At 28.5% G+C, this 18,681-nt stretch overlaps 3 protein-coding genes, 1 long non-coding RNA gene and 2 pseudogenes across 6 annotated transcripts in view; 4 read left to right on the forward strand and 2 right to left on the reverse strand.

Moving 5' to 3' along the window:
- Positions 1–1,825, forward strand: part of tyn (trynity) — a 42,704-nt gene extending 40,879 nt beyond the window's left edge. The window contains exon 15 of the mRNA XM_015511082.2: positions 650–1,825. Coding sequence (XP_015366568.2) covers positions 650–801 — 152 coding nt within the window. The 3' untranslated portion in view covers positions 802–1,825. The remainder of the gene's footprint in view (positions 1–649) is intronic.
- A 1,365-nt stretch (positions 1,826–3,190) lies between these two features.
- LOC149056354 (uncharacterized) lies at positions 3,191–5,353 on the reverse strand. The gene is made up of 3 exons (XR_016191301.1): positions 4,610–5,353; positions 4,421–4,548; positions 3,191–3,608 (listed from the first exon to the last, which is right to left on the reverse strand). It is a non-coding gene; the product is annotated as an uncharacterized LOC149056354 (long non-coding RNA).
- A 1,341-nt stretch (positions 5,354–6,694) lies between these two features.
- Positions 6,695–13,339, reverse strand: LOC107163229 (ubiquitin-associated protein 1). Of its 2 annotated transcripts, none has more exons than XM_089225137.1 (6): positions 13,099–13,339; positions 9,088–9,229; positions 8,822–8,940; positions 7,675–8,304; positions 7,423–7,611; positions 6,695–7,362 (listed from the first exon to the last, which is right to left on the reverse strand). In XM_089225137.1, the coding sequence occupies exons 2-6, from the start codon at positions 9,128–9,130 to the stop codon at positions 7,129–7,131; spliced, it is 1,215 nt and encodes a 404-aa protein (XP_089081263.1). In that variant the 5' UTR covers positions 9,131–9,229; positions 13,099–13,339; the 3' UTR covers positions 6,695–7,128. The 2 variants fall into 2 exon arrangements, with proteins under 2 accessions (XP_089081263.1, XP_089081264.1); XM_089225138.1 differs by lacking the exon at positions 13,099–13,339 and adding an exon at positions 9,464–10,059.
- LOC149056355 (uncharacterized) lies at positions 9,717–11,635 on the forward strand (annotated as a pseudogene).
- LOC149056356 (uncharacterized) lies at positions 12,114–12,718 on the forward strand (annotated as a pseudogene).
- A 385-nt stretch (positions 13,340–13,724) lies between the features above and the next one.
- Positions 13,725–18,110, forward strand: LOC107163587 (arrestin domain-containing protein 3-like). 2 transcript variants are annotated; one of them, XM_015511059.2, is made up of 7 exons: positions 13,725–14,008; positions 15,496–15,687; positions 15,769–15,921; positions 16,136–16,344; positions 16,995–17,177; positions 17,237–17,428; positions 17,509–18,110. In XM_015511059.2, the coding sequence occupies exons 2-7, from the start codon at positions 15,573–15,575 to the stop codon at positions 17,908–17,910; spliced, it is 1,254 nt and encodes a 417-aa protein (XP_015366545.2). In that variant the 5' UTR covers positions 13,725–14,008; positions 15,496–15,572; the 3' UTR covers positions 17,911–18,110. The 2 variants fall into 2 exon arrangements, with proteins under 2 accessions (XP_015366545.2, XP_089081262.1); XM_089225136.1 differs by lacking the exon at positions 13,725–14,008 and having other exon boundaries at positions 15,227–15,687.
- The last annotated feature ends 571 nt before the right edge of the window (positions 18,111–18,681 follow it).

Here is an 18,681-nt window from a genome sequence, read left to right on the forward strand (position 1 = left end):
CACGAGTTGACAATTTTATTTTTAAATTTTTGTAGTACCTGAATACCAAATCATCAGTATTTGACGAATTTTTGTTTAACGTTTTACTTTTCTTACAACGATTGTTGTATCGCGATGGGCATCGATTCATCATTCAACATAATACATTATAATTATAGACATTAATAATCGATGAATCGCATAATTTTCGTCCTTTGAAGACTAAACCTATAAATTATTATACAAACATCGATATCGCATCCCGTTATAATTGTGATATATTATTCCATTATAAATCATGTTGTTTTCCATTGCAAGTTAACATTCTCAAGCTCGGTATCATAGACTCTTCACCTACCCCCTGCAGGAGGCATGCCAAATGTAAAATTAATCAAAAATCTAATTTTCCGTCATTGATTTGTGATATTTGTACATTTTTAGTGTGATCATTTTTAATACCAACGATTGATATACCTAGCATGTTATTCTGATTTCTGATTTTAGATCCTGAATCCTGATGTACCAACCTAATTGGTTTTTGCACCATAATTTATGTCCATTATTCTTTATTTTTATTAGCTAGAATATACATTTAGTTCCCTTCCCCGTTTTGCTTGAAAAAATCCTTATTGTAGTATACTGACACATTCGGACGTATTTTATTTTCCAGACAAGACTATAACTATTGTGGAACCGTGTCCGACCAAAACGTCCGTACTCGCATTGGGTATCACATGTATGCTGCTCATACTGATCTACGTGAGCACAGTGTTCTGTTATTACATGAAGAAATGGATGACTCCAAGGAAAATGATGGCATAGAACATGTGTCGAAAAATAACATTGCCTACTCTTGTCAATAAGCCATTGTTGATATAATATAATATACTCTAATTAAAACCAACAAACAAAAATAAAATAATACAATGACAATATTATATATCGTACGTCCCAAACGTGTAATAAATAAAATATGTAATATTTCGCCAAATTAATTTCCTGTACTTAGGAAATACTAGCACGATCATTTTTACAAACGCTCATATCAATAAGAACAGTAAAAATAATTTACCTATCACAAAACTACTACGAAAATCGAATTTATAAAAGCTAATGTAAATGTTATCACCTCCGGTGACAAACTTAACATTGTTGTATATAAAACAGGATTAAGTCCTATATTATATTAATTGAATAATTTAAGTTTGATGTTGTGCCTATTGGAATTTCACGCATTTCCATACAGTAAATATTTTATATTATATCATATCCGTAAATTATTTTCTACAATACAATTATTATTATCGTCTTAATAAAATAAATTGTGAATTTGTACGTCATACTTGCATGCAAAATGCGCACTATATATATATATGTGTGTGTGTGTGTGTATGTGTGTAAAGTATACTTGTCATGAAGATGAAAAACTTGATTTTATAATATAACGATTAATAATTAAATTAAATATATTTAGGAAAACCTTAGAAAATTAAATTCAAATTAAGTTTTTCCTCTTCTTGATGAGTATCACTTCATTTTAAATGTAAAAATAAATAAGATTAAATTTATGTCTCAATCTAGGCGCTCTCTAAAAAGCCTAATATTATGCGTTTTCAATTTAATTTAACCAATTTTCATAAAAAAGAATAGATAATATTATACCTAATTTATATTCAAAAAAAAAAATAATAATAACGTCTAGATAGACAAATATTTTATAATTAAGTTACTTTTATTTAAACAATAAGTTTTATTAATTTATATAAAATCGTAGAAATTAAATATTTATAAGCACGTTTAATTTTTTAAATATATTTTATTATATAGACAAAAATTATGGAAATATTTAATATACAAAAACTGTGTTTATTTATTATTGAAACCAACCATTGAACCATATCTCCTATAGCCTATAGGGTATTAGGTCATAAGGCTGTTATACCCTAATGGATTTTTATTCAGTAGGAATGAATAACAATAGAAATATAGAACAATAAATTAAGAGTCATTTGCTATCTACTTATCGTCTCATCTCCCCCCCCCCCCCCCGAAAATTTTCCGTACTTTCGTATAAAATTACGATCTTTAGAATTGAAATCAAAATAAAATATTTTGTTATTAAAAAATATTTTTTATTGTTTTGTGGTATAAAAATAAACCATTTTAGAATGGTCGAATTTCGAATTATATCATTTATATCTAAATTTACTAATTTACATATTGTCTGGTTGCGCTATCGCGCCGTGCGTCGGGTCTTTTTACTGGGCATAATTTTTCCTAAACAAAACACAGCTTACGGGGGGGGGGCGGCCGCCCCCTCCACTCCCCTACTGAATCCGTGCTTGAACGACACAGGTAATCAAAATAATAATCACCACCTATTTTTTAAAAATATTTTAATGGTTTTTTTAACCAGTACCAGACACATTAGACACTACTATAATAGACATATTTTGTAATTTTGTACTTTGTAGTTTTGTACGTTTATACGGTCACGCTCTTTCTTGTTTCTTATATGGAGTTTAGTTGTTAGTAATATTTTTATTTCTACGTATTTCCACAATGGGTAAATTTTTAATGAAATTGAATGTTAAGTTCTACCTTATTTTACTCAAATATAGTTATTTTTTATTTCTTTTTGAAGTTATATTGATAAAATATTACAGCACTATTTTAAAGCCATTGCTTTATTACTAAAACGGTAAAATATAATATTTAAATAATAATTTGTTAATGATATATTAGAGTAAATTAATATATAAATTAATTAATAATAATTTAATTTTCACAGTCATGAAATAATATATTTATACATATTATTGTTATTTAATTTATTACTATGTGTAATTGGTTAAAGAATACCATAAGCATTGGTATTATTTTATTATAGAGCATTAATTTAGATTTTCCCTATTTTGGACTATCTGTGACATATGTGTGTATAGTACGAAAATTTGAATATTTTATTATAATATATTTAATATTTTAAAATTGTCGTACCGTTTTCAATCATATTTTACCGAGATATTTTATAGACTGATGAAAAACATTTTTTTTTTTTAACGTTATTGTTAGTTAAACGGTAATCGACCCGAAATTATTATATGGGGTTGTGAAGAACTCGCCAATAACCCGCAGTCAGACAATGAGGCGGTCCAAACTGATGACGATATTATGTTGTCGGATGATGAAAATGTAGACGACGAAAACATACGTATAATCTCATTTTTATTATAACTCATTTACAACAACAATTAACAAATTCTTGTGTGAGTCCCTCACATACATATATATATATATAAAACATACATACATAAAACATTGTATTTTACTATATGCATTTTTTATTTATACATTAAATTCGTGTAGACATCATTCTCCAAGTATTCGACTGCAAGCTCAATAGAAAGTACTACGACTAGCCAGCAGCAGAAAGTCTACTTACCCGTTTCTTGATAGCCATAATATGGATGTAATCGATTTAACTTTAACATCAGATAGTGATGATGATACAAGATCATTTTCAACAACAGTCACTGCAGAAAATATTTCGTGCGATGGTGAAACAAGCGACAGAAACCCAGCAAGTGATGATGATGATGATAGAAGTTCGATTTCAACGACGATTACTGCAGCAGAAAATAATGATTTGTTCAGTTATGATATAAGCCACGGAGAGACAGTGCGTTAAATATCATTTTTATTATCAGTTGCGGTTATAAGGAGGGGGGATAGGTGGTTGCCCCCACTTCTTGAGGTCTTCCTTGATCATATTTTACGTTTTCACCACGGATAGCACCTACATCATAATATTAGCACAGATGTAATATATAATATATTAGTCTGTGGCATGAACTATATAAGATATATATATATAGGTATCTTAGTTCATGGTCTGTGGTTTATTCTGTTGTCTAAGAACTGTGATTAGAATATGTGATAAACACATAGACTAACTTGGTACAGAAATCAGTGGATAAACACCATAAACATATATAAAACAATAAAACATGTATTTTAATTTATATGTCTATGACACTCGATGGCTTGGAGGAGCGCTCACAGGTGTCCTTCTAGTATAGTGTTTTATATACGTTTTGCCAAGAAAAAAAAGCCATATGCTTTTATTATAATTATTATAAGATATGTAATTAATTAACCATTAAGTTAATACATCTATGGTACATTATTTATATATTTTTTTAATAAACTAATATAAAATTATATTAAGTATTAATATTATAAATATATAAACATTATTATACTTATAATTCATATTACGTAAATTTTATGTTATAAGTTATATATTATATAAAAATGCTCTGTGGGAAAAGTTGGCTTTATTTCCGCCCCCCCCCCCCTTAAACATCATATATAAGTGCCACTGCTTATTATAACTCATTTACAACAATTATTAACAAATCCCTGTGTGAGTAGGTACCTTTTAAAAATATAAAATCTAAAACTTGACTTCTAGCTACACGTCCTTCTCCTTTGGTACAAGATTAGGTACCTACCTATGTACCAAATTTATAAACCACGAGTATGATAAACTTGGATGTGAATCGCCTACATACATAATATATACATTGTTAATATTGTTATATATATATATTAATTTTTTGCTTACATATTAAATTGGAGTAGATATATTCCGAAGATTCAGTAAGCTCGATAGCAAGTTCTACGATTGGCCAGTAACAGCGAATTGATTTATCCGTACTAGATAGCCATAATTTAGATGTAATCGATTTAATATCAGATAATGACGACGATGACACAAGTTCAATTACAACAACAATTACTGCAAACAATATTTTTTGCGATGATGAAATAAACGACGAAGACACAGTGTGTAATAGTGATGATGATATATATTATAAAATATCAATTTGTTCAACTGAAAATGACGAAGTGAATCAAGAAATAGACGAAACTCGTATAGAGGTGCGTGTGTATTACGTAACTACGAATTCTACATTACCTATATATTTTTTATATTATATTGTATATATTTTTTTATGATGACATTTTTAATTCGATTTGAGGATCTCCGAAGAACTAATAATCTCAATACGACTAAGGATTTCGATTGTTGTAGAACACCAGGGGCAATTTATCACAATCTTCGAGCTATAACCATAATAACCATATCGACTAAATAGCAAGTTCAATAGATTTAAGTATTTACATAGGTTTTATTTTACATTCTATAAATGTTATAGTTGTTATACCTACATAAAGACGACATTAGATATGACATAATTGAATAATAAATTAGAAATTACAATATATAAATAAATTATACCAATTAGCACATAAGTAATTTTATTATTTAATGTTAATTGATATGAATAAATCCTATAATCCTATATTATGAATGTATTACAGTAATATTACTAATATTATATGGGGTCCTATAATTATATCAGAATTCTGTGCTGCATTCCTCCAGGCCATCCCTCCCACCCCATCCCACCTAAGTATAACTTTGCGTCAGGCAATAATAATGGTGTACACTGTGTACAGTCTTATAATTTAAATGAACAACCAATAGCTAACTACGCTTAATGCTTTAGTCATTATCTCTACATAAATTATATTTGTTACTTTAACAGTTGATGGGTAAATAAAATTCCAGGAAGCAGAGCCTTTGCCTACATAATTCCTATACTATATATGGATCCAACATTTCAACACTGTTTATAGTCGTGTGAGGTAGTTATACAGTTGAAAGATCCTGCCTATTAAATTTAAGTACCTACTAAATATTTATAAAAAATATTAACTTATAAAATATTAACGACTAATAATACATACATAGGTTTGGTACAAAAAATTATCAGCTCTTACCATATTATTATATAATGAATGTGAAGTTATCAGAATGAATTATACAACTCTAAACATTCAAAACATAAAACTAGAAATAAACTTTTGACTATGTGTATTAGAATATTGTAACTTAATTGTAATAATCAATACCATCCAAGTAGGTCACAAACTTATATACATTATATAATTATACCTAGGTGGTATCGGGTATTAGGTAGGTCCTTCTGTTACACCCTGTACATTTAATATTGTGAATGCCTAATGATGAATGATGATAATCAAAATTAATTTTAATTATACAAACAGTGCTCGAATTGGGAAAAATTTAATAAAGGGAGTTTAAACTAACAATTTAAAAACTGAGTTCCAAGTGCAAAATTACTAAACACAGAGCCGTGGAGGACTTTGCCCCCACACCTCACCAATCTTACTTATATTTTGAATACCATTATTCAGCTACACAGATATTTAAATTCTAATTCTAATATATTTTGATCACATATTAGTCCATAGAATTATACACTAAGTTATACGAAAATTATAGTGTGATACTTTTAATTAAACGACTAGGAAATTATAAAAATAAAAATATAGGACCATAGAAATGATAATTAATTAATTAATTAATATGAAAAATAATTTTGATACTAAAAATTGTAAAATTAGTTATCGTGAATTGAAACCCACATTTTAATAAAAATTATTTTAGATAAAAGTTTGTGCCCGTTACTTTGAAAAAATATAGTTGGGCTATGAAAAAAAAAAAAATAGTATGGGAGCTCCGCTGCTCTATTTACCTCCTCAATTTGAGCCCTGCATGCTCTATTTAATAATTGCTAGTAGATAAATAATAGTTGAGGTATTCAAAGGATAAAAAATGAAAAAAGCAGATATATTTTTAATAATAAAAAAATATAATAAATTATAAGAGAAAAGGTAATACGTAATTTAACAAAAAGTAACATTTAAGGTATACATGTATATTAATTATATAATTATTTTCTCTAAAATAAAATAATGAAAATGTATATAGTAAAAATATGTATACATAAAATCATTCATATTATACTAAAATTCTATTACAGAATATAAGTAGGGAACATAAAGCAGTGTAAAGCAATTATTACATGAAATAAAAAGATTATTATAATAATTATACATGTATACCATTTTAAAATATGTTTCAATTTTTGTAACACGTGTATAATATATTTATCACAATAAATTGAACACACCTGTTTGGCTGTCAATGATAATTTTAAACAATACATAGTTATCGTTTAGGTTAACATATTCTTGTGCAAATTATATTATTTAATAAGACACAAGACTATCAAGTGCTTTATCAGGATCATTATTGCATTTTACTAGTGCACTGCATATATTTTCTTCTCGGAATCCGAAATCAATAAGCCTATCAACATTTTTAAGAAATGTGATTGCATGATCAGCATTAAAATTATTAACCACTAGTGCTTGTTCTACACGATCAGCAGTATAACCGCTAGACTCTTCAATGGAATGTATTTGAATTAAAAACTCTATCACCTTGAAATTATAATAAATAGTTACAATCATGTTAGATGATTAGATAATCAAATTACATACCTTTGATTCGTCTTTACCAAATAGTTTGCAAGCTCGTGCAGCACGCGATAAAGAAAATCCCATTTGATGCATTTGATCAGCAAGACATTGGCTAGTTGGAGAAAGTGATCTGTATGGATTAGGAAATGAACATGAAGGCGATTTAGACCCATTTGTTGTAATGTGTGGTAGAGATTTTTGTGGATCATTCTGAAAGAAAATTTTGTAATAATTTGTTTACAATAATAATTTTTTCAGATTTATGACACTTACTGGTGATTCATCATTAAACTTTAAAGTATTTAAATCAGCCTCCAATTGTAATAAAATATTTGGCATAGTAACGGGTGGCAAATTTGCTATATCCTTTTGATCATCAAAAACATTTAAATTGGACATGCGAATAGTCTGGTTTGTTTTTGTATTTGGACTATGCAAAAATTTATTGCTACTAAAATTTTCTGGATAATTATTGTAAATAGGTTTTGGATAATATTGAGAAACATTTATATCAGATTGTTGAACATTTTTTGAATTGGTATTATTGTAGACAGGTGTTGGTTTTAAGACGGAAGCTAATTCTTCTAAATCATTAATAGTTTTTAATTCCATGTTGTCAAATGGACTGGATGTATCAGACTCAAAATCTGAAATATTTATATTTTTTGTGAGCATGGTGTCATATGAAGACATTTTGAAGTTCATTTGTTGAGCAGGTATTGGTTGTAAGACTTGAGTATTTTGTGGTTGTGCTGGATTTAATAGTGTTAACTTATCTAAATCTAAATAATCTTGTTTTTTGAATTCAGCCGCCTGTGAATGGCGTTTAATTTTAGCTTCTTCCCGTATTTTACTCCATATTGCCATTTTCTCAAGTACATTTTTTTCCAAATTGAAATCATACTAATACAAAAATAGTCACAATTCATAAAAATAACGCATAATTTAACCAAGACTTATGAAGAACAGCGGTTCTCAACCTGGGGTACGCGTAACTATAGGGTTACGGCCGGTATGGGGCATAATCTCAAGGAGTACGCAAAAAAATTAAGTAATGGTGGAAAAAGTGAAATTTAATGTAACTGAAATAGTTTGCTATTAAAGAAATATTTAATAATTTAATTATTGTGTACTTATTACAATGTAGAGTCTGCAATTTAATGTTATTAATGCGATAACATTTTATCGTTATAATATGAACACCATAGAAGTGTAGAATTTAGATTATTTAAGTAGATTATTTTTAGACAATTGTAGAGACTCGTTATATCACTGTATTATTATTATTATTATTATTATTTTCCATTATTTATATTCAAAATTGATATTTGGGGTACGTGAAATAGTGGTGAGTGATAAAGGGGTATGTGAATGAAAATAAGTTGAGAACCACTGATGTAGAATATTTAAATTTTATTACCCGAGTTTTTAAAGCATTAGATGTAGGTTTATGTTGCAATACACTAGGTAATGCTATCTTTTTTGGAGGCTTGTATTTTTCAATAATTTTAACAGGAATGTCATCAATGTATGAAAATCCTATAGATAATAACAATTAATAATTAATAATGTTTATATATTTATAGACATATAATAGCAAGTTTTTTGCTTCTTTAAAAAATGTAATACATTTAGAACAAGAGTAGTTATTATTCATATATATGTAAACATAAAATAAGAATATACCATTTTTATCACTTTCTTGTCCACTGCTTCCACCATATGACATATTAAGCACAAATGCTTACACAATATCTAAGTCTTGTGAATTCATAGAATTAATTAATATACTTTGTGAGTTGATGTGTCCAACTTAATATTTTGTTGCCTATCAAAAATAATAACAATTTAAAAAATTTAAAAAATGTACAAAAAAATAATGACAAAGTAATTCATAATATAACTTAAAATTTGCAAGTATTTATAGAAGTAAACAAAATTAAATATCTAGGGCTCGCTGATTTACTGGTAAAAAAAATTTAGGAGATAGTTTGTAATTTGTATACATCAACACATATGAGATATAACATATACTCTATTTAAGCTAAGAACCGTACTCAACTGGGGACTGGTTTTCATAGGGCGGCAGTTAAACAACACCCATTTTTCACCTCCGCCAAGTTGATCATCTGTATGTCTGCTGTGTGGTAATAGTTTGATTCAGTGCAAAATTTAATCACCGTATATGCTGTGTTCATAACTTGAATAGAGTATAATATATTTGTGTGTATTTAACGTTTAGAAAAAAATAATAGTGGTTCTTCGATAGTCTACCAAAAAGAATAAAGATTGGATATTGTATTCTGCCATTACTCATGGACAGTTAACTAAAATTGGGTAGAAAATTGAATGTGGAATTGTGATTTTCAATTAAATTAATGTAGAGGGCAAGGTAAGATAACTAAGAAGGCTATCAAACACCTTATGACTGTTTTATTTTGAGCTGAATACAAGCAAATATCTTGTAGTAATATTCCAATTAATTAGAGATTTTCATAATTACTATATAAATTATAGAGACAAATATTTTTGTTATATGTGGTCAATTTGTATGATAGCTAAGCCAATTTTCACCTTAATCTATAACTGTTATAAAATATATTGGAAAATAGTCAAATAAAAATATAAATATTAGTGTGTGAAGCAGAGGTTAAAGTGGGAAAAAATTCCAGAGGGGACTAATGTTTCCAAAAAGTTTTAAGCGTTCCATATTTAATTTTATGTATAATGTCTAATGTATAAAATCCTAATTTGTTAAAGGGGACGCTTTTTAACCGCCGTCAGAGGTAAGGGGACTGAGTCCTCCTGCGTCCCCCCCCCTTTAACCCCTGGTGTGAAGTATACTACATTAAACATTTCAGTATTTATTTATACATTTAGTCAATTTTCAATTAACATATTAGAATATTATAATACATTTTAAGTAACATATTTTAATAAATATTCTATATTATGTAGTATGTAACTATTCAAAACTATGTATTTTTAGTGATATCTAATAATTGTATTATTTAAGTTTTTAACTTTAAACTAACATTACAAATTCTTTAAAGAATGGTAAACTGATTTATGTCTATTTGGCTTTGAAACTCACATGTTCATCATATGAAAAATTATTGCATACAATTAAATTAACATGTAAAATAATAAAGGTAATACCATTACTATATATTTCATGATAATTCCAAAAATGAAATTCAATATTTCATATACTTGAATCTTTTATAAAGTTTTATGTAATCAAACATAAAAACTGTGTCTTTTTTTACTGCATTTATACAAAAGGTCACCATATTGTAATAAAACAAAACTGGTCTGCAAGAAGCCAGGGATATTTTACAATATTGTCATAAATATCAAAGATAATTTATCTAGTTATATTGAATAGTGTCTTCTTAAGACTTACTTTAAACATTATTAGTTATAATTGATTAGGAAATCAATATTGAGAAAACAATGACATAAAATTATAGTTTGATAAATGTAATTTACAAAATAAGTAAAGCCTAATCACAGTCTACAAAGCCCTCATTCTTTCAAAAATAGACTATGGAGATATAATCTTCAATTCGGCAAAAAAAAAAGTGCTAAGTACCCTAGAACCCATACACAATCAAGGCATACGTTTAGCCATAGGAGCCTTTAGGACGAGCCCAGTTGACAGTATACTCTACTACGCAGGAGAAGCTCCCCTCCATTTCAGACGCCAAAAACATATCTTAAAATATGTAACTAAAATTAAAAATCTGCCTCATCACATAACCAACCATATTCTTCACAACCCATTAACCCCTAATCCCATTAACCCTCTAGAAGAACATTATTTGAAAACTTTAAAACTATTAGTGAAAACCTATCCTTCCAAGCACAAACACTAAATAAAATTCAACCGTCTCACCATCCCTGGCTCTGGTCGCCAATCATCAACACCAAACTTACTGAATACTGCAAACAAAACACTGACAATTTAATTATACGAAACCAGTTTCTGGAAATAATACACTAACAATTCCCGGAATACACCCAAATTTACACCAATGCCTCCAAAAATAAAAATGGTATGGGTTTCTTCATCATCACAAACCAGGAAAATCATCTTTTCCAACTACCACCTTTCACCAGTATATATACAGCCAAAACTTACGCTATTTATGAAGCATTAAAAATTGTCTTATCTTCAAACCCGGAAAATTGCAGCATTATCATCAGTAGAGTTAGGATGTTGATGACCTAAAAAACACACAAATATGCCCAACAAAAAATGCAAAAAAGCCCTAAAAACTTCAAAAAATGACCTTAAAAATTATCTGAAATACTAATTAACTAAGTGAAAAAACTTATTTATAAATAATAATTTTTATTTGAGATATGGGTATAAATACATTTTAATTTAATTAATATTAAAATTATTATTTACTAACAATCCAAATCCAAAGTTAGATTTTAAATAAATTAAATTTGTTTCCAAACTTGGGTGTAACATTTGCCCTAAAATCTATAATTTGTGAAAAATGCCCCACATTGTATAAAAAGTACAAAAAATGCCCTAAAAGATGAAAAAATGACACCAAAATGTTGAAAAATGACGTTGAAAAACAAAAAAAATGCATTTATAGCTAAAAATGCAAAATAAAATTAGAATTTTCTGCATCAAGGGAGCATGAAACAAATTTTTAGCTAGGATAGCATTGTACAGAATAAAAGGAAAAAAAATGCAAAAGTCTCTGAGCGCCCTCTCATCAATATCAAACCCCTATTCAAAAAACGAGCTCGTCCAACATACCCAGAAACTAATATCTGAAATAAATAGACCAACAAGCTTCATGTGGGTCCCCTCTCACATTGGGATGCCCGGAAATGAGAAAGCTGACTATAGCCTATGAAGCCACCACATCTCCTTCCTCCACAAAGATAAACACACTAACCTCATCCAAAAATTTCAACATTATACATCATAAATTAATGGAAGAATGGCAAAAATTCTGGTCTAACCTATACCTCTCTAACAAACTGAGAAACGTAAAATTATCTATTAAAAAATTAAAATATCCTCCCAACACTAAACGAAGAGATGAAGTAAATATTACTCGAGCTAAAATAGGCCACTCACATTTAACTCATGCTTATCTCATAAGAAAAGAACCAGCCCCAGTATGCGACACTAACACTAGAACATATCATCTTTAATTGCACCAAATACACGGAAGCTCGCAAGATCCTCAAAAACCCCACCTCACTCCATCAAGCACTCAATGAAGACAATACAGACGCAATCAATGTATTCTTCCATAGTGTAAACGTAAGTCATAAATTGTAAACACATGCAAATACTTGTAATAATTATAATGTTCATTTATTTATATTAATTAAATGCAGGCTAAAGAAATTTGATGTCGAAGCCTTAATAAAATTATAAAAAAAATAAATAAATAAATAAGGTAAATATATAAGGAAATAAGTACTCCAAATAAAACATTTTAATATTATCATAACTGAATGGTAAACCATAATGAAAGATGAAACCATTAAAAATAAAATTGCAATATTTACATTTAAGAATTTAACAAGCGATAGAAAAACAATGAGTCCTTGAGACTTATTATCATATGAAATATGTATGATGCATCATAAGTTTAAATACAATAATTGTTAAATACATTTAATTATACATGTGTCTCAGCCATTACAAATACTTACTTATTTTTTGTAACTAGATAATTTTATATAATTTTTACACCTTAGAAATTAAGAAAACTTTTTAATCTGATAAAATATGATTTGATAGTAAAACATTTCAGAAATGAATGAAAATGTAATTAAAAATGAAATTAATTGATTCAGTGCAGATTTATGTTATAACTGCACCAAGTACTTTAGCACATCATAAAAGGTTTTTTGGATTTTTTTAAAAAAATAGTGTATTATAAATGCTAAAAAAAATTATATACATAATAATATTTTCATTATGCAATGTTGAATGTAATATTTTGATAACAAATTTAACAGTACACTATCACGAGACCAAGGAGTTACTTCACTTACCACGGTATTCGTAATTACTTAAAGCATAGCACATAATAAACCATAAATATTATATAATAATATTTTATAAACATAAATTGCCATGTTTATAAACCGATCTTATCGGTCCACGTTACCACACTATTGCACCAAGGTGAAACTGGTACAGTTCATAGATAATCGTCCTATTATAGTCATAGATAATATTCTTTATTATCTATGATTATAGTACGGCTGGTAGATGGTGGCGGTGCAAGTAGTATAATAGTGTAAATGAAACATAAAATCTCACGATTATAAAGAACTTATAATTGTGTAAAATGTATACTTATCAGTTTGATGTGTAAAAATAATAAAATATTTTATAAGTTTTGTAGTACTTATTATTGCATCGAGTGCAAAAAACTGGCGTAGTGCATTGTGGTGAAACATTTAAAAGTCCACTCGGTGCAGATGAAACATAAAAATATGCACTGGTGCAGTCAGTGTAGTGTGATGTAAAACGCTATTAAATAATATTATTTTTCACGGTCCATGGACAAACATGACGAGCCACGAGCGTTTATTGCGTCATAAGACCTTCTAAGTATCTAGTTATTAATATTATAGCAATTCGCTTATCAGTTATCACACGCCCATAAACATTAGTCAGTTTTTTTTTATTATAGGCAAAAGCTTCAATATCTTATCATTATTAGCCTACAACTGTAACAAATATAAAAATGAGTATTTTATTTAAAGATATTTACAATTTGTGGTTTAAATGAATACAGAAAAAATGTCTGAATTGTTTCAATGTTGTCTTAGACGAGAGCAAGTCGGGGGATGGTCATGGAGATGTAGGATGTTGAATATTGTATGTTTAGCGTACTTAGGACATTTAATGACGGTGTGGTCGATTGAGAGATTTTCCTTGCATGTGTTGCATACTGGAGCAGATTCTTTGGTGACGAAAAAGGAGTGTATGATTGTATGAAGTGTGTGGGATCTATTCTTGTACAGGTTATGATGACTTCGTCTCTCTTTTTGGGGTATATTTATGGGTGATGGACGATGGTTTTTAATTTATTTGTGAGGGGAAAGTTGCTCCTACATTTCTGTCATGTATCTAGAATTTTAATATTAATGATGTCTAGTGACTTAAGATGTAGTTAGGTTCAGTTTAAAAGCATTGTGATGAAATGTAACTTCATTTACGAATTTTTATACTGTTTCCTGTTTCGTTGTCAGAAATACTGACGTGGAAAGGGACCCACATGAAAGCAATTGTAATACGCTGCTCTAGTTCATTCTTAGAGTAGGGATTTAAAATTATTTTTAAGGCACTTGTGGTCACTTATAATAGTGAAGGAAAAAGAGTTTGAAGGGGAGACAAACAATTTAACTAATAAATTATAAAGGAAATGGAAACTATTTCTTTGGATGAGTGTAAGAGTATAGTGAGTATACCATATCTTTAAGTGACAAATTACAAATGTTTTCCATTAAATTTGGTTTAGTGTAAGGTAAGGATTAAAACAATTTTAATATTTCATACAAAACACCTAAATAAGAATTCAATAAAATATAGTACATATTATGTTATGTATTAATATCTCAGTCCGTGATAACTACATGGACATTAGACATATATTTATCTGTATATGGATAAGGATAACTAAAAACCTTGAAATCGTGGTTCGTATATCGTATTATCATATTGGAGATTGGACCACAGAATATTTATCCTGTGATTAGGCGACCTGTTCCCGTTCCCGTATGGCCGTATGATTTGAGAAGATATTTAATGACCGGTATGATAAGACAATAATTGATACTATGCAAGATGTTATTTTTAACTGCTATCCGGCATCCGCCTATCCGCGACTATTATATTGTCAGCAGGACGTTGACTGTACTTACCCGTTACCCACTACTCTTGCGCTGTGGCATACCTCCTACTTAAATGCACACTACAATATTATACTACCTACCATAAAATTAGTCATTTGAATATTTGATAATAATTTAAGGTTCACAGGCAGTCGATTTTAATTATATACTTGCTGTTTTATTACTTTTATTTTCATATAGAACACAGTCAATTGAATTAACATCAGTCTCACGGTTCACTTTATACACCCAATATCTACTATTTGTTTTAAATTACAATGGGTGTGACAAGTTTACAGATAATTTTTGACAATCCTACGGCTGTATTTATGCCTGGCCAATCCCTTACTGGGAGAGTATTGGTAGCTACTAGTAGTTCTGTAAAAATAAGAGGTAAGTGATTTATTAGAATATTAAGTATTCGGTATATTTTTCATGTTTAAATTGGAAAATTACCACAACTGAATGTTATAGGTATTAAATTGAAATTCCGAGGAGAAGCTAAAGTTTCGTGGACTGAACAAGAATCTCGTAGAAGCGATAATGGCGAAACTGAAAACTACTCTGTCAAATATGATGCTGAAGAAGAATATTTTGAAAATAAAATGACCTTGGTTGGAGGCGGAGGTAAATGAAAATAATTTTGTTTTAAAACTCATTTTAGTATTTGAACACTTACTGAACTTGGGTAAAAGTTAAGATTGGGGTACCCAAGCGTTTTTTTGACGTATCTTATGTCTGTTGATGGTTTATGAGTTATGACACTTGTGTTACTCAGCCATAATCATGAATATATTATTATTTTCATTTTTTTTATTTATATTTTATTATTATTTTTAAGGTGAATCACAATTAGAAGCTGGTGAACAGGTTTATCCTTTTAATATTTCTTTACCTCATCAGTTACCATCAACATTTAATGGCGAGCATGGACACATCCGTTACATAGCAAAAGTTACTATTGATATCCCTTGGGCCAAGGATAAAGAAACAGAAAAAACTTTTCAAGTTATTTCTCCTTTAAATTTAAATGACGAACCATCATTAGCTGTAAGTATAATATTTATATAACCAAGACATTTTTTTCTGAATTACTCATGATATTATTGTTCCCTGTCAGTGCCGTAACTAGCTTTATATGCGCCCTTGGCAACCAATGTTATAAATTTATAATGAATTTTTAGTATTTATATGATATAAAAATTGCACCCCTAGTGGGATCATTTTAAACTGCGCCCTTGGCCACCGCTCACCTTGCCATTGCCTAGATACGGCACTGTTCCCTGTATAAAATAAAGTGTATATTATTTTTGTTTTTGGTTTTCAATTTGAAAGCAAATTTTAATTTTTCCTTAAGATGTAGGTTAATACTTTTTCTGTTAATAAAATTGTATTGTTCATATTTCATACAAATTAAAATGTTTTTCATTACTTTTGATTTATTTTAACACCAGGTTTTTTTAATTAATTATTTATTGGTAGGTTAAGTTGGGTTAGGGCAGATTAAATATAAAATATATATATTATTACGACATTAAATCCACTCTAGGTTGTTAAATTGTTCACATTTCTTTTCAAAATACTTTTAACATTACAACTCAACTATTTACTCAACTAATTTAGTATGAAGTTTTAATACATTTTATTTAATATAATCATTTTTATACAATTATAAATATTTGATACTTGTCCATATTTAGGAACCCATAAAAGAAGAAAAAGAAAAATTTTACTGTTGCTGTTGCTGTGAGTCTGGTCCAACAACATTGGTAGTCTGTCTTCCTTATAGTGGTTTTGTACCTGGACAAATAATACCTCTTACTGTTGAACTAGATAACAATAGTAATGTAACAATTGAAGCTGTCAAAATTAAATTGAAACGAGTAATGCTTTAATGTAGTATAGTTTTATGATTTTATTTAAAAATGTTTAATTTTTGTAGGACCTATTATTTAAAGCAAGACACCCAAGTGAAAAAACAAATTCCAGTTCATCTGAACTTGCAGTTTTACGTTTACAAGGTATTGAAGCTCATGCTTCAAAAACATGGACGGAACAAATGATAGTTCCGAATAGTTTGATGTTCTCTAATCTAAAGTATTGTGGAATTATAACTGACCAATATGTATTAAATGTAATATAAATAATATTTATAATAGTAATTTTAATTTGTTATTTGCCAACTCGTAACATTTTTCAAATATTTGTTTATAGGTTGAAGCTGTTGCTGGAGGTATGTATGAAAACACTAATGTTAATGTGAAAATTACAATGGGTAATATTCCATTAAGTATTGCCCAAGATGCACCACAATTTGGTATTCCAATTCAACCACCTAATCAAAATGATTCTTTAAATGCCCAGTTCCCTACAAATTCTACCAATCCTATAAATTTGCCTGCTCCTATTCCTGGTTTCGCACAACAAGTTCCACCATATGGCCAACCTCCTCTTACTTCTTATCCACAACAAATCATGGACCCAACACAAAATTCTGGTCAGCCATCATTGTATCCTCAAATGCAAATGTATAACCAATCTCCATTACCTTATTCAGATGTGAATATACAACAACCAGCATTTAACCCAGCTTATCCTTCTGCCCCTTCTCTGTAATCTAGGATAATCAGGTTTCAGCTTGCTTTCAGATTATTAAGGATCTTGTTAAATAATCATAGTTACACCATATTTTTACAAATTTATTTAAATATTATTTATGTTACATTATATAGTATTTAACCACTTGTCTTGCCTTCTTGTTAGTGTATTACTTATTAATTATATTAAACTTTAGTAGTTATTTTTCAAAATTTCAATTTGACCGTGTATTTTGTAATATTACTCTATTCAGCATAAGAAGCAACTTTTTACACACAACAGCTCCTTTACTCAATCAATCAATAGCCAATACACTGAACAATATTGTGCGCACATTACACAAGATGTCTGCTCTTGTTGCTTCTAATGTTATGTAGAGAATAGATAATCATGATTAGTTTTTAATAATTTGATAATTGTGCCTACTTCTAACTAAACAATATAAAAAATAAAAATAATACTATCCAAGAATGTTGGATTAAAAAACTATTCATTGATTGATAAGAAATATGATGGTTTAATTTATAGTATACAATTCTTTCTAAAATTGATCCATACAAAATAAATCAAAATTAATCTATAGAAATATAATTAATATGCCTTAAATGAATCTTTATATTATACTTTTATTTGCTTTAATCAGTTTAATCTCTTGATAAATTAAATTATATTTTTAATAAACTCTATTTACATAATTTTGTTATTATTATAAATGTATTGGGTATAGCTGATTATTAAGACATACAAAATTAAATAGCTTTTTAATAACTAATTTTTCTATTTTACACT

Source organism: Diuraphis noxia, unplaced genomic scaffold (assembly GCF_037042655.1).
Source record: "Diuraphis noxia isolate RWA-SAM2 unplaced genomic scaffold, SU_Dnox_SAM2 contig0004, whole genome shotgun sequence".
NCBI lineage: Eukaryota > Metazoa > Arthropoda > Insecta > Hemiptera > Aphididae > Diuraphis > Diuraphis noxia.

Bases quoted from the DNA above. Each gene is read 5' to 3' on its own strand.
- LOC107163229 (XM_089225137.1), bottom strand. From the start codon at position 9,130: ATGTCATATGGTGGAAGCAGTGGACAAGAAAGTGATAAAAATG. The intron at 8,941-9,087 runs GTATATTCTTAT...TATTATCTATAG, and splicing joins ACAAGAAAGTGATAAAAATG to GATTTTCATACATTGATGAC. The intron at 8,305-8,821 runs GTAATAAAATTT...TTTTTGTATTAG, and splicing joins CTAATGCTTTAAAAACTCGG to TATGATTTCAATTTGGAAAA.
- LOC107163587 (XM_015511059.2), top strand. From the start codon at position 15,573: ATGGGTGTGACAAGTTTACAGATAATTTTTGACAATCCTACGGCTGTA. The intron at 16,345-16,994 runs GTAAGTATAATA...GTCCATATTTAG, and splicing joins ATGACGAACCATCATTAGCT to GAACCCATAAAAGAAGAAAA. The intron at 17,178-17,236 runs GTAATGCTTTAA...TAATTTTTGTAG, and splicing joins TCAAAATTAAATTGAAACGA to GACCTATTATTTAAAGCAAG.